We start from the raw sequence: 14,592 nt of genomic DNA on the forward strand, positions 1-14,592 counted from the left end.
CTACTCCTGTTTTAATCCAGTCCAAGAGAGTAGTAGAACCAAGAATTCCCTTTTCAAGAGACATGGGAACTCTGAGAAAAAACTACATTATAGTACTTTTACTAGAGAATTTTGAAACTCTGAGCTTCGTTTTCCCTCCTTGTTTTGTTGCCTTGCTTTGGTTTTCTGAAGCAAGCCTTCTTTGGTTTTAACAGTGGGCACTCTTTCCCCTTAGGGTGGGTTGAGGAAAGGCTAGATTCCAACTTGTTGGCTGTTGGCCAGAACAATCAGGCTCTGTGCCAAAAGCAGTGTGCTTTAAAGAGACAGTGTTTCATTTTCCTTTTGATATTCTTTCCTCTTTTTCCCCCCTTTAGTGCCAGATGTCCCCAGTTTTTGACCACCCTCAGACTTCCTATATACAAAGTGCTGTCAAATGTTCAAATTGGAATTAAAGGGGAAATAGAACCTTTTCCTTTTTAATATTTATTTCTCAGTTATGATTGCTAATCAGAGCTGTTATTTTCAAAATGTTTGAGGAAGCCCAAACACTTGGCAGTCACATGCCCTTTGTAAAGGATTCAAGATTCCATGACTTCTGAGCTGGAAATTAAACTCCTGCTAACAATGGTTGTCCTGAGCTTTTCTGAAAACATAAGAACAGCCCAGCTGGATCAGGCCCAAGGTCTATCTAGTCCAGCATCCACTTTGTTTTGAGAGCACTAAGTGGCTGTCTAATTCTGTGTTTCAAGCACTTTTCCACTCCACAAGGTTTCTTTAAATTCACTTAACTTAGTCTTTCATGGCCTGACTTTTTGCATTGTCAGCAGCAGAATGGAAGCCTAATGATTTTAACCCTGGCTTGAAAGTAACCACCTCTGCCCACATGATCACCCTCCCTCCAAATATGACCACAGTGGAATAGGAACATCCATACTGCTGCTGTATGAATCTGCCCTATGTCTCACAGGAGATAGTGTTAACTGGTCTGTGTGGATACATGTTAACTATCACTCTCCATGGCAATGCTTTGCTTAAAATGGGGGAAATTGCCTTCAAATGGGCACAGACTCGTCAACAGCTATAGTAACCTTAACATGCTGTGGCGAAATCAGCCACGGTGTGGATGCATTGGAAAGGAGAAAGGAGAGTGACAAAGGACATGCATTGGAAAGGAGAAAGGAGAGTGACAAAGGACATGTGTTCTTGAAAACAAAGAGTTGCTTTATTGAGGGGTAACGGGTACAGAACATGAAAAGAAGGTGGTTAGCTTTAATGATGGGAAGGGAAAAGAGGCGTGAGGGTGAAAGAAAGGGAAAGAGGAAAGCCGTTTTTCATAGCTCCCTGCTTCTAGCCAACCAGGCAAGCAGTCCTCCTTTCCAGTTGGGCCCAAGCACGAGGCAAGCAATGAGTTGTTCCCAGGCAGCATGGTGTGCAGAGTCTGATAATAAGGTGCAATGCAACAGTGCAAGCCTGTGTATTGGCAGTACATGATGCACGAGCAGGTGCAATTGCAGGAGGCAAGGGATTGATGCCATCTTTGAGGGGGCACAATGCACAGTCTGGCATTATTCACTTGATTCTAATAACAGCTAAAAACGAGGAAAGAAGTTTTGTTTACCTTTGAAACTTCTTATCATTCTATATGGAAGGAAGAGAGCTTGCATTCCTTTCCTTTTGTCTCTATCTTACTCTAATTTGGGTCTTCCCTGCATCTCTCTCTGTATGTGCTCAGATTCAGTCAGATGGTCATTTCCTTTAGACTATTCCAGCCTTTTTCAAATGACCTGGCGGCACCTTGGGGAAACACCTTGTCAGAATGGCCTTTTACCTGGAATGCAGTCACAGGTTCTCTTCAAAGTAGGCTTAGGGAAAGACAAGTTGTTCTAGTAAGAACTAATCGGCCTACTTTCCTTTCACTATCCCTACAACTGGACTAAATTTGGTCCAAATTGGTTAGGCAGTTCACAGATTAGCCCACCTGTGCCTCAGACATTCATGCATCTGCCATCTTGTATTGAGATGGATAACATTATCACAAACTATGCGACTCAGGTGTCCCTATGTGTCCCTACAACTGTACCAAATTTAGTCCAAATCAGTTCCCACTTGCACCTCAAACATCCGTGACATCATTACAAATTATGCCCCTGAGCCATCCCTATGTGTGCCTACACCTGTAGCAAATTTGGTTGTGCCTCAAATGTTTATGCGTCAGCCATCTTGGGTGACATCATTACAGATTACACCACTATTGAGGTGTCCCTATGTGTCACTCACTACAACTGTACCAAATTTTGGTTCAAATCGGTTAGGCAGTTTACCAGTTAGCCCACCTGCGCCTCAAACATTTACGCATCCGCCATCTTGAATCAGGGTGGATGACACCACAAACTATGCCATTGAGATGTCCCTTTATGTCCTACAACTGTACCCAATTTGGTTCATATTGGTCCAAGCATTGTGAAGTTGATAGGGACATATGGACAGACACATGGAATGCTGAGTGATCTCATAAGCCTACTGGAAAATTTACATAGGTACATAGGTAGCTGCCATATACTGAGTCAGACCATAGCTCCATCTAGCTCCGTATTGTTTACACAGACTGGCAGCTGCTTCTCCAAGTTTGGAGGCAGGAATCTCTCTCAGCCCTATCTTGGAGATGCCAGGGAGGGAACTTGGAAGCTAGATTCTCTTCCCAGAGCGGCTCCATCCCCTAAGGGGAATACACACGTGAACAAATGTGTTGGTACCCCTCCACAAAAAAAGAACTCACAATTGTCTCTGAAATAACTTGAAACTGACAAACGTAATTGGCACCCATCATTGTTTATTCCACATTAACAAAAATCAGACTTTGCTTTAGAGTTCCAGCTATGTCAGGTTTAAAGGGTGCCTTCTCCAGACTGCATGTTTCAGTTCTTTCCATAGATGTTCGATGGGATTCAAATCAGTGCTCATAGAAGGCCACTTCAGAATAGTCCAATGTTTTGTACTTAGCCATTCTTGGGTGCTTTTAGCTGTGTGTTTTGGGTCATCATCCTGTTGGAGGATCCATGACCTGCAACTGAGACAAGCTTTCTGACACTGGGCAGTACGTTTTGCTCCAGAATGTCTTGATAGTCTTGAGATTTCATTGTTCCCTGCACAGACTCAAGGCACCCTATGCCAGACACAGCAAAGCAGCCCCAAAACATAACTGAGCCTCCTCCATGTTTCACAGTAGGTATGGTGTTCTTTTCTTTGAAAGCTTCATTTGTTCGTCTGTGGACATAGAACTGATGTGACTTGCCAAAAAGCTCCAGTTTTGTCATAAAAAAGCCAGAGTGGAATTTGCTAAAATGCATATTGACAAGCCACAATGCTTCTGGGACAATGTCCTTTGGACAGATGAGACAAAATACACAAAACGTGTGTCTCTTACAGTGCTCACACTTCTAGTCTCCCTTTCATATGCAACCAGGGTGGACCCTGCTTAGCTAAGGGGACAAGTCATGCTTGCTACCACAAGAACAGCTCTTGTGGTAAAAATAGACCAGGGCTAAATAGCCCTCTTTCAGTGGGCAAGAATAGCTAAGTGGCTAAGTTTGAGAAGTACATTGATGGGCACAGTGAGCATGGCTGGTAAGAATGGGAGTTTGCATTATTTGATTAAGTGAACAGTTAGGTCAGTTTATGGACAAGGTGCATTTATTCATCTCCATCCTCAGCAGAAGATTTTGGCTTCTGTTGGTTTACCAATGGCCCCACTGCCCAACAGAGTTCCTAACTGAGATGGCAGAGCTGGTCACGGAGTTGGCATTGGAGTTGCCCAGGCTTATGGTGATGAAGGATCTTAATGTTCACTTCAGGACCAATTTGTATGGTGTGGTTCCGGAGTACATAGCAGTCATGACAACCCAGACCACACAAAGGCCCATTGTGCAGGTGCAGCGGCCTCCACAATGGCCACCATGCCAGAGGGAAAGGCCCAAACAATCTGAAGAATGGCTGGACAGGCCCATTTTGGATTGAAGGGAGATTGGTGGGGGAGAGGGAACCTCCCCACCACCACCGCCTTGGAGAACACCCCCGGAGGGGTTGGGTTTTTTTTTTAATTAATTTTTTTTAAATCTTGTGAACCTCCCAAACGGGCTGGGGGGAACGTGTTTTGGTCCGGGGACGACGTAGAACACATTTGACGGCAAACCTGTTTGCACATTCCTAGTGGTGACTCCTGTGATTTTCCCGTTGTCATAAATGAACCACCTCCTGGTTATGGTTCGATTTGCAGACACAATCCACCTCTGCTGGAGTGAAGGACCTATTAGTATTGTCCACTGAAGTAGGTTATTGAATCCAATAGAACTTTGAAGGTTTTACACTTGGTTCTACTGGTGATTTTGTCAATGCTCAGGCAAAGACCTGGAATAGGGAACTTACTAGGGCAGAAGACATGGTTGCTTCAAACTCACTTCAAAATTAGCCCAGTGTATATGGAAGAACTACAGGAACTGAAGCAGCAGGTAGACAACTGGAGCACAAGCGGAGGAGGACTTGACTTGAATCCGACAAGACAGAGCCCATTTGAAGGCTTGTGCTGTGACAGAAAGTGCAACAAAGAAGCAATTCCTTTCTGCACGCATTGCATCTGTGAGTTCACACTGACAGAGTTGTTCAGGGTTGTGAGGGGCCTAACTCAGGCTCCCTTTTCCCTGAATTTGAATTTGGAACCTTCATTGACCGACTATGATGTCTTTAACATCTATTTATTTAGGCAGGCAGGTGGATAAAATGTCTCATATCCAGGCTGACTTGGATACTACTACTGTTGGACTCTGTTGGCAGAGTCCATTACAGGGTTGTCGAGCAATTCCTGTTGTATGGTTAAATTGGATCATTTCCAGTCTGTGATTCCAGAACACATGAACAAGCTGCTCAAACAACAACGTCTTCATCTTCTATACCGCTTTTCAACAAAAGTTTCTAAAGTGGTTTACATAGAGAAATAAATAAATAAGGTGGATACCTGTCCCCAAAGTGCTCACAATCTAAAAAGAAACATTAAGATAGACACCAGCAACAGTCACTGGAGGTACTGTACTGGGAGTGGATAGGACCAGTTACTCAACCCCTGCTAAATAAAGAGAATTACCTTGTTAAAAAGGTGTCTGCCTAGTTAGCAGTGCAACCCACCACCTGTTCTCTTGAAGTTGCCTATCATGGTTTATCTCATCTAGAAGAGAGATTATCGGACATGACTTTGTTGCTATAAACACTTCCCTGAGAGAGGACAGGTTAAGAAACAGCAGCAATCCTTTCTGAGCAGTAGAAGAGGACTTTCTCTGTTTCATACCATCTCTGTATCCCAGTGCAGATGACAGAAGATGTGCTGCTCTCCAAAGCTCTCTGCCTGTGTGCTCGAAAAGGATATGAGGGAAGAAAGGGGATTGTGGGGATCATCCACAAATAATGCCTGGCTAGTGAGCTAAGCCTAAATTTGTGGACCCCTGGGTATAAAAATGCAATATATAAAAAATTAGATGTGCTTTTAAAATAAAGATAAGGAATTGTTCATGATGACCATTTAAGTCAGCATCTGCCTTTTGGCAACACAGAAAGTTGTCACTCTATTAGTTTGTTCTACTTTAAGTTATTGGTATCTTCCATTATTGTTCATCACCACTGCTGATTTCATTTACACTGTGCTAGAAGATTAAAGTTCATGTTCGTTTTCAAAATATTTCTCAAATAAAAGTCAACTCTGTGGATTATTTACTGTTTTATACATAATTATTTTAATGCCCACATCTTCTTTTGTCATTTTATTATAGTAAAATAGGCTACACACTCCAATTCTTCTTATATGAGCCAAAGCTGCACATTAGGTAATGTCAACAAACAATGCAGAGCTGTAGTTTTCAAGCTTTAACTAAGCATGAAAGAACACAGACACTGTGACCAGCTCCAAATTACCACTAAACATTCTATAACAGAATATCTGTTTTGATGTACTGGGAAAGCCAAGTCTATTTCTTAGTATTGAAAAGATATATCCAATTTTCATTCTGAACCAACTAATCACTGATACATTGCCAATGAACAGCTAGCTCTCTATATACAGTAGTTTGGTTTTTCTATAAAGGTTTCTGTCTGTTCATTTTATCTTCTTACGGAACTTGGATTCAATTGACCTTACAAATTCATTTCTCTGAGAGATTGACAGTCTTGCATGTGTGGCATCTAAAACTTGAGAACCCAGCCTCTGTAAAAGCCAGACCTTGGAAATGTCTCTTTGCTCTCTTTCTCAAGCTCTGGCTGTGGCAATTATAAATGCATTGGAGAAACATATAATGGTAAGTGTCGTAGCCCACTGTTACATAACATTACTCTGGTATTTGTTGCATATGCACCAGCACAATTGTTTTAGGATTGGTGTGCCTGTGGATTCCAAAGTTCCCTATACTGTGGAAAGGTTTTATGGCAATTCCATTGGTCTTCATGTCTTGGCCAAAAGCTATTTAGCATATATGGTTGTATTACCTTTTGATTTTCCACTGCTGTAATGGGTATAAGAGGGAGGTCTGTGTTTTGGCTTTGCATGACAAATATTTGTCACCATTTTGCCTTATTTATTTTCCCCACCCTGCTGTTTTCTATCCCACTTTTAATTCTAGGTTGGATTTCAAAAATACAAACCATGCTTTAGTTGATCTAAGCATCTCCTGGTCACCTTAATACAGTATACTTTTTTTAAAAAAAAAAAGTGAAAGTGAAAGCCAAAGCAAACACTGTAAAACAAAAATAAAATCTCAAAAGTAAATAGTGCAGTTTGTTGCCCTCCATATGGCTCACTGTCTAGAAGGTCATAAAGCGTGGGTCCCCCCGTCTTCTGGTAAAACAGCTGGATTTACACAGCATTTTTAGAGTGTTTAGTCTGGCATGGAGCCAGGCATGTATAATTTTTCCATTATGTGAATTTGATAGATGAGGAGGAGGGTGCGGTTAACATCAAGGAGCGAATTTGTGAGTTACAGATTTTTATTAAAAGAGTCTTTTAAAGAGAATTTTAAGTAATACAAACAAAATAAAAAGGCAACAAAGTGAAAGTTAATAATGTTGCCAATTATGTCTCGATCTAAACAGCAAAATGAATATTGCCCACAATCCAGGAGTGAGCATGCATGCGCTTTGCTTTTTTCAAAAAGAATAAATAAACCACATAGATTTAGAGGCACAGGATTATTGTTAATTCCCTGAGGCTTCGAGCATAGGCCAGAGTAAAAAAATCCAAATAAACAGGGAGCTGAACTGAAACATGGGCGGGGGGAGCTTAAATGTGCCTTAATTATTAAAAAGAGATTGAGCTTGCCTTTGGAGACTCTGTGAGGATAATCTTGCAGGGTTCCCCCCTCAGGTGATATTCTTTCACCAAGCCTAACTAGATGTTTGTTTATTTACTTACTTATTTATTCGATTTCTAGACTGCCCTTACAGAATAGTTCAGGGCGGTTCACAAATATCACAAAACAGTTAAAATCAATGATCAGGAACAAGGATTTTAAAATAAAATAAAGCAATTAATAAGATAAAACAATTTAAAACCTTATAAAAACCCAATACATTAAAAACCCTTTAAAACAATTTAAAAACCCTGGAAGTCCAGGCTAAATGCCAATAAAGAGTTCAAATTACGGATTTCTGCAGGGAGCACATACCACAGTCTAGGAGCGGCTACAGAGAAGACATCCCATCAGATCTCCCATCCATGCTTTTATTTGCTCAGAATCTACTCCCAGGGTGACACAATTTAGATCAGAGCTCCTGTGATAGGGTAGTTTAGCTCTTTTTCTCCCGTGTCATTCCTAACTCGAAATCACTTCCCTCCCAAGTTGCTTCTAGCCATAGAGGTGATGGGGTGCGTGGTGGGGAGATAGATACCTGTATCTTTTCCCATTCTCAGCTAATGGTGGCTTTGGAGGTGATTTGAATTTAAGGAATCAAAATGAGGGAATAAATCAGTCCCCTTCTAGCACCACAATCAAGTCTCTATCCCTGTCCTACAAAGAAAAAGGCATGAGAAATTCTAATCATGCATTGCAAACAACATGGCTAGCCTGGCCCACAGAACATATGTATGTTGAACGCAGAAGTATATGTGGAAATCTCACATACCCATGAACTGTGATATGTATTCGAGCTTCCTCCAGTTTCCCATATTTGATAGTTTCCTAATTAGCTTCACATAGGTTTATTTATTAGAATTCAGGGCCTTGAGAGGAAAAGATCAAGCCACAGGTTTGCAGAAGAATCTCAACAAGAATCTTCTTGTTGAAAGAAGAAAGAATCTTCTAGAATCTTGTGGAAAGAATCTTCTACATAAATGAGCCCCTGGTGGCGCAGTGGTAAAACTGCCGCCCTGTAACCAGAAGGTTACAAGTTCGATCCTGACCAGGGCCTCAAGGTTGACTCAGCCTTCCATCCTTCTGAGGTCGGTAAAATGAGTACCCAGAATGTTGGGGGGCAATATGCTAAATCATTGTAAACTGCTTAGAGAGCTTCCAGCTATAGAGCGGTATATAAATGTAAGTGCTATTGTTATTGCTATTGCTACATGATCCCCACCACACTTTAAGGTCATCTGAGGAGGTCCATCTCCAGTTACCACCGGTTTGTCGGGTGGTAACTCAGAGGTCGGACTTCTCTGTAGCTGCCCCGGGGCTGTTGAATGCACTCCTGGCAGAAATCCGTTATCTGAGTTCATTGCTGGCCTTCAGGAGAGTCCTTAAATCCTATCTGTTTGGACTGTCCTTCCAGGGTTTTTAACTTGTTGTAAATTGTTTTTAACTGCTGTAAATGTTTGGCCTGGTTCTCCAGGGTTTTTAACTGTTTAAATGTTTTAACTTAATTAGTTTTATGCTGTTTTTACAGTTTTGATTTTAATTGTTTTGTTTTTATTTTATTTTGTAAACCTCCCTGAGCCATTTTTGGAAGGCTTGAATAAATAAATCGAATAAATAAACAAACAAGCCAGGCCAACACCCCTCCATTCTCTTCTCTTTCTCCCTGTCCTCCATAGCTGTATTGTGCACTCTTTTAAAACTTCTGTGCACTTTTAAAACTTTATAATTCCATCCACACAGAATGACAGTTGAAGGGTCCCAGCAGAACTAGAGAGTGTGTGTAAAATGGAGTATTCTCTCCCCTGCTAACTAGGCAAAGATGCACCTTTTTAAAATGGATTCTCTTTATTTAGCGGGGGAGAGTAACTGGCCCTATCCACCCCAGCACAGTACTTTCAGTGACTGTTGCTGGTGTCTATCTTATGGTTTTGTTAAGATTGTGAGCCCTCTAGGGACAGGGAGCCATCTTATTTATTTATTATTTCTCTATGTAAACCGCTTTGGAAACTTTTGTTGAAAAGCAGTATATAAATATTTGTTGTTATTGAATATATTCTCTCTGTGGCTTAGTCTCTGAAAACTATCTTTCCAGTGTTTGTGGAGGCTCATACTCAATATCCCTTAAGTCAGATTAGTTACTCCAACACACACATTTAAACTACATCATCATAACTAACAGTCCATTTGTAACTTGAATTAAATACTTTCTGTATTGGGGCCATGGAATTGGGGCATAGTCAAATTATGAAACCAAGTCAGAGGGTCAGCAGCAGCAGCAGGCTACCCAGGGCACTTGTCCCATGTTCTAATGCCTTCTGGTGGTGTTAGGTTCAGGAATTCTGACATCAGAATTCCTGCTTGTCCAAATTGCACAGGCCTAATGTCTACAATGGAAGAAGGAAGCTTGAGACTGATAGGAGGTAGAGGACAATTCAAAAAAACATTAATAGAAGGCCCGTTGGTTTTTTTCCATTTGTTGCTGTAGGGTGAAGAACTTCTTTGTACTCTTTAGACATGTTAATTAGATTTGCATATGTTGACCCAATTCCTCTTTGTGTAAATTTCTTACAGAACATAGGAAACTCGGCAATCTGACTGTGACCGTGAAAAAGACCGTCCCTTCTCCAGAAGCCATACAAATCCTGTACCAGCGCATGAGATATGAATATGAGTTCTACTACTATGTGAAAGAGCAGTTTCACCTGTTAAAGCGCAAGTTTGGACTTAGATCTTCAAACAGTAACTCTTCTCCCAGGCTAGAATTTGTCATTTCTTCTCCTCTGGAAACTGAAGAGCCAGTATTGGAAGATGAGGAGCAGGATGACGAAAAGTGGTTGGAAGATATCTATAAAAGGTGATGCAAGCATCACTTCCTCTTCTTACCAATGCTTCCAAATTTTTCAAAAACTAGTGTTAAGAAAATTTCGTAAGGAAGTAAGTTAATGTGCAGTCATATTGAAAAAGATTTTTTGTCCCCAGGTTGCAGTGATAGAGTAACCCCTCCCATTTTGGGAGGGTTTGTTTGTTAAATCTGTGTTTGTTTGCCTTGGCTGCATATGATTGTTGTAGCTAGGACATACTTCTTAATGCAACATTTTATTTTACCACAAATATTTAAATTTGTGATGTCATTGTAAAATGTTTTATGGGGGTATCTACTTGCAAACTGACATATATCACAGCTTATGTCATACACAAAAATTGTTTGCCTGTGCTAGTACCTATACTGAATCTATTGCAGCCTCATTTGAGCACTCGGATCAAAGGATTGTGTCACTCCTGAATAGGGAATGATATTGCGCTGAAATAAAAAAAGAAATGCATTGCCTCTACAGCATAGGAGAATGGAAAACCAGTTAGACTATGTTTCTTCTGAGGAAGCCATCCACAGTAAGGGCACTATCAACTGTGCAATTCAATATGTGGGGAAATTTAGCTGATGATGCTGTTAAATATCTGACTTTCTCAGAAATCCAGCAGCATTTGAAGTCGATGAAAGCTAGACGGTATAATGTTGTTCACTGAATTTGGTGGTAGTGGTGATGTTTACTGAAGATTTTAAAAGACTGGGAGTGGGGGCATGGAACATTTTTCTTTATTTTAAAGGGAGAAATCTTCTTGTGATATTATTCTCAAGCTTGTTTATAGACAGATACCATAAAGGATGAGAGCAGGAATATTCAAGCATCTTTTGAAAAATGAATGGTTCTTTTTAGTTGAAAGAGCATTTCTGAAACGGTATAAATGTATGAGCTATTTATGATGAATTAGTTCCAACTAAAAGATATTCTGACTAGAATGTCTAGTCTCTCACTAAGATGTCTCAATACTCCGGTTGTGTGAAAATCCAATACTAAACAGTAGCTGACAGCACATGTGTAAGGAGGTTCTGCGGGGACACATCAGAAACCTTCATGCAACTCCCCAAGTCTTCATGGACGTGGGCTGTTGCACCACAGGGCTCACACTTCCAACCACTGCTCATACTCCACCAGTTCTCTGCAAGATTGGAAACATGTTGCTGAGGATCAGCAACATGTTTCTGATCTTGCAGCGCACTTCTGGAATTTGAGCAGCAGTTGGAAGTGTGCAGACTGGGAGTTGCACAAGGTCTCCTGGTGATGTGTCGCCACAGAGCCACACTTTGTTAGGACGCTTTGTTAGGGCAGTACAGAAAAGTACAGACAGTTTTCAGTCCACATTGTCACCTGTTTCCCAGTGGCAGATATCTAGAACTTGTATCTAGCCATGGGCAGGTACTCTTTAGTTCAAAGCAACAGAGCAGGAAATGTATAGATTCTTACACATTCCTACATGTGTGCTGGACAGAGTAGTATAGTCAGCATATGGTAAGATAATATTAAATTACTACTCTCGGAAACAAGGACGGAGGAGACATAGGCTCACCCATCCACCCCACTGTTTAATCAGAGATACCCAACCAGATATTGCCTCTTATGTTGGTGGTGTGGATCCTTTGGTAAGTTCCCTTCCCAGAGCCTTTGGGATTGGGACATGAATATAGTAAACCATAAAGATATATTGTACTACTTCTGGCAAGATTGAACACACAAAATTGTGTTAAGGCTCAATGACAACATAGGTAGATTATCTTGTCACTAGATATATCCTAATTTTATGGTTCCAATGCACTACTCTAAAGGAACAAATTGGGAGAGGAAATACAGTTATCCAAGATGCTGCATTGTATATTTAAGTGGTTTCTATGAAATTACATTTAAAGAGTAATAATTAGTTTACACACTGTGGAATTTTTATTTTGGGAAGAAAATTAATTTTCACACTTTAAAAAAAAGTACAAATTTTTATCCTTATTGCAACAGCCCTGGGCCACTTAACATGTTCACATTCTCTGCAATTTCACTGTCGCTTAAATCTATTTTTATCAGTCTATTTAATATTATTTTCTGCCATGAATACTTTGCAATGTTAAAAGTTACAGCTGTTGGGCAATTTACTTGCTAGGTTTTAATGTTGTATATTTTTTGTACAAGCAACATGGCCTCTACTCCCAGAAAGGTACTTCATAAATTTATTTGGCACATAAGCTTTTAAGATTCTTAACACAACAGGCCATTTGTCTGTCATTAAATAGATTTTATAATTTACTTTAAACATTTTGGAAGCACATTTAAGTTTGTTAAACTTTTGACTTATTTATTGTGACTTTTCAGCACATTCCAAATTCTAAGTTGCTCAGGAAAGGAGTGCATTTAAATGATTTAGTTTTAGTTTTAGTTTTTGTTTTGTTTTGGGATTTTTTTGGTAATAAAAATCACTGTTATAAAGCCTTCAGCCCATTACAGGCTTTTTGGAAGTGCCATATTTGTTGTTTGTAAATCTCTGTGAGGGAGTAAAAGGTGGGTTCTTGGCATATGTGAAGATATCGTATATGTACATTAGGTTAGTTGTAAATGAAGCAGCCTGTGTTTTGATGAAATATTCATTAACTTATTCACTGACTTCTTTGATATTAAACTACAAGACGTCCATCTAACCTTTTTTCTTTTATCCACTAATAATTTCCATTTAGAACCTGTGTTGTGTTCTTCACAGAATGAAAATCAATCATCCAGCCCCTTTTGGCTAAATATAAAGGTGAAAGGGTCTTTCCTTTGAATCATCCTGGAAAAGAGTGTATTATAAAGCATAGTTTATTGGCTTAAGGCCAGACTTCAAGCAGGCTAGTTTGGAAGGACTATATTATACCCTGAAAGCCCAAAAGCGAAGCTTCTTTTAAATTGTATGAGAAATACAGTAAACACTTGGAATGGTGCTGCTCTTCCAGTGTGCTTTATTGCTGTCATGGAATAATGTTTAATGCCTAGTGGGAACAGCTTTCACCCTTGCATTGCTTTTGACTAGCTAACGTAGAAATGGGTGTGGTGATAGTTGATATCCAGGCTTACAGCTCTAAATGTCCAGCAATCCTCAGGCAAATTTACAAAGTGTAAAGAAGTTGTGTTTTTCATGCACAAAAGACATAAAATGCTCTAATGATTTAAAAAAAGAAACTTAGCTACAAAATGCAAAATTGTATTAATAAACGGTACATTTTGGTTTAATTTATTTGTTCTGAGGAGGTACAGTTTAATCGCAGTTGTATAAAATGCACTCAGATAATTGTGAAACCATGAATGTCTTTGTTTCTTTTAAAGGTACATTACAATTGTTTTTGATTTTGTTAATTCTTTATCACCTAGTTTTTGTGATAAATTACATTTATTTGATGGTAGAATTTAATAACTGAGGCCAATAAAATCAAAGTGGTACTCTTAAATTAAGCCAGTTCCAGTTGATAAAAGTATATGACTCCCGGCATTATTTAAAGAGCAAATCTGACTCCCTTTGTTGCTAGTAGAATCTACACTGAATGGAGGCTTGTACTCTTGGACCACCGCTACTATCCACCAAAAACATTTGAAAATTAAATTACATACAAATTAATAAAGGCCTGTGATTTGCAAGAATGACTGCTGCATTCTGTCCTTTTTGCATAGGCTTGACCTTCTGTTTTGCAAGGGTTGTTTAATCCATCTTTTAATATCCAGTGTTGTGTTTTATTGTGAAATAACTGGTGGAGGTAGTAGTTCTAAAGTCGAGTGGTTAATGGTCTGTTCTATTCATTACTTCTGTTAATTCATGGAAGAATAAATTTCAAATATGAATTGCCATTAAAAAAAAGAAAATACAAGCGTTGCTAATATCTCTACATTGCATCAGTACTGTGCTGTCTTACTGGACCAGAAGGAACCTTCATGATGGACCCAGCACTAGCTCAGTGAGGGAAATGGTTTCTATGTTGCACAGATACGGTCAGAGTTTTTTCAGTTTCTAGCTGGCTCAGGTTCTTCATTGCCTTGTATTGATGCAGACTATATTGATAGGATCAATTTTAGAATGACTGGACACTAAATACCGCTAAACATATTTTGAGATAACTCAAATGGTTGTCAATTTTTAATGTCTATAATATGATACAGAGTCACGTGAAATATTGGCAACAGCATCATAGGTGGTTATGTTCGAAAATGTCTTTGAAAATAGTGAAAATTGATCTGGTTTGAAGAATAAGAACAGTAATCTGTATATGATGAGAATCATGCTTTAGTGATACAGTTATTTCAATTTCATTATAGAAGAGTATATATTACATCATATCACAATATCATGAACAATAAATCAAAATAAACATATGGCAATAGATACA

At 39.5% G+C, this 14,592-nt stretch overlaps 1 protein-coding gene across 1 annotated transcript in view; it reads left to right on the top strand.

Moving 5' to 3' along the window:
• The window catches only part of UST (uronyl 2-sulfotransferase), a 216,327-nt gene extending 202,475 nt beyond the window's left edge, over positions 1-13,852 (top strand). The window contains exon 8 of the mRNA XM_053291570.1: positions 9,933-13,852. Coding sequence (XP_053147545.1) covers positions 9,933-10,219 — 287 coding nt within the window. The 3' untranslated portion in view covers positions 10,220-13,852. The remainder of the gene's footprint in view (positions 1-9,932) is intronic.
• The last annotated feature ends 740 nt before the right edge of the window (positions 13,853-14,592 follow it).

This window comes from Hemicordylus capensis, chromosome 1, assembly GCF_027244095.1.
Source record: "Hemicordylus capensis ecotype Gifberg chromosome 1, rHemCap1.1.pri, whole genome shotgun sequence".
In the NCBI taxonomy this organism is placed as follows: domain Eukaryota; kingdom Metazoa; phylum Chordata; class Lepidosauria; order Squamata; family Cordylidae; genus Hemicordylus; species Hemicordylus capensis.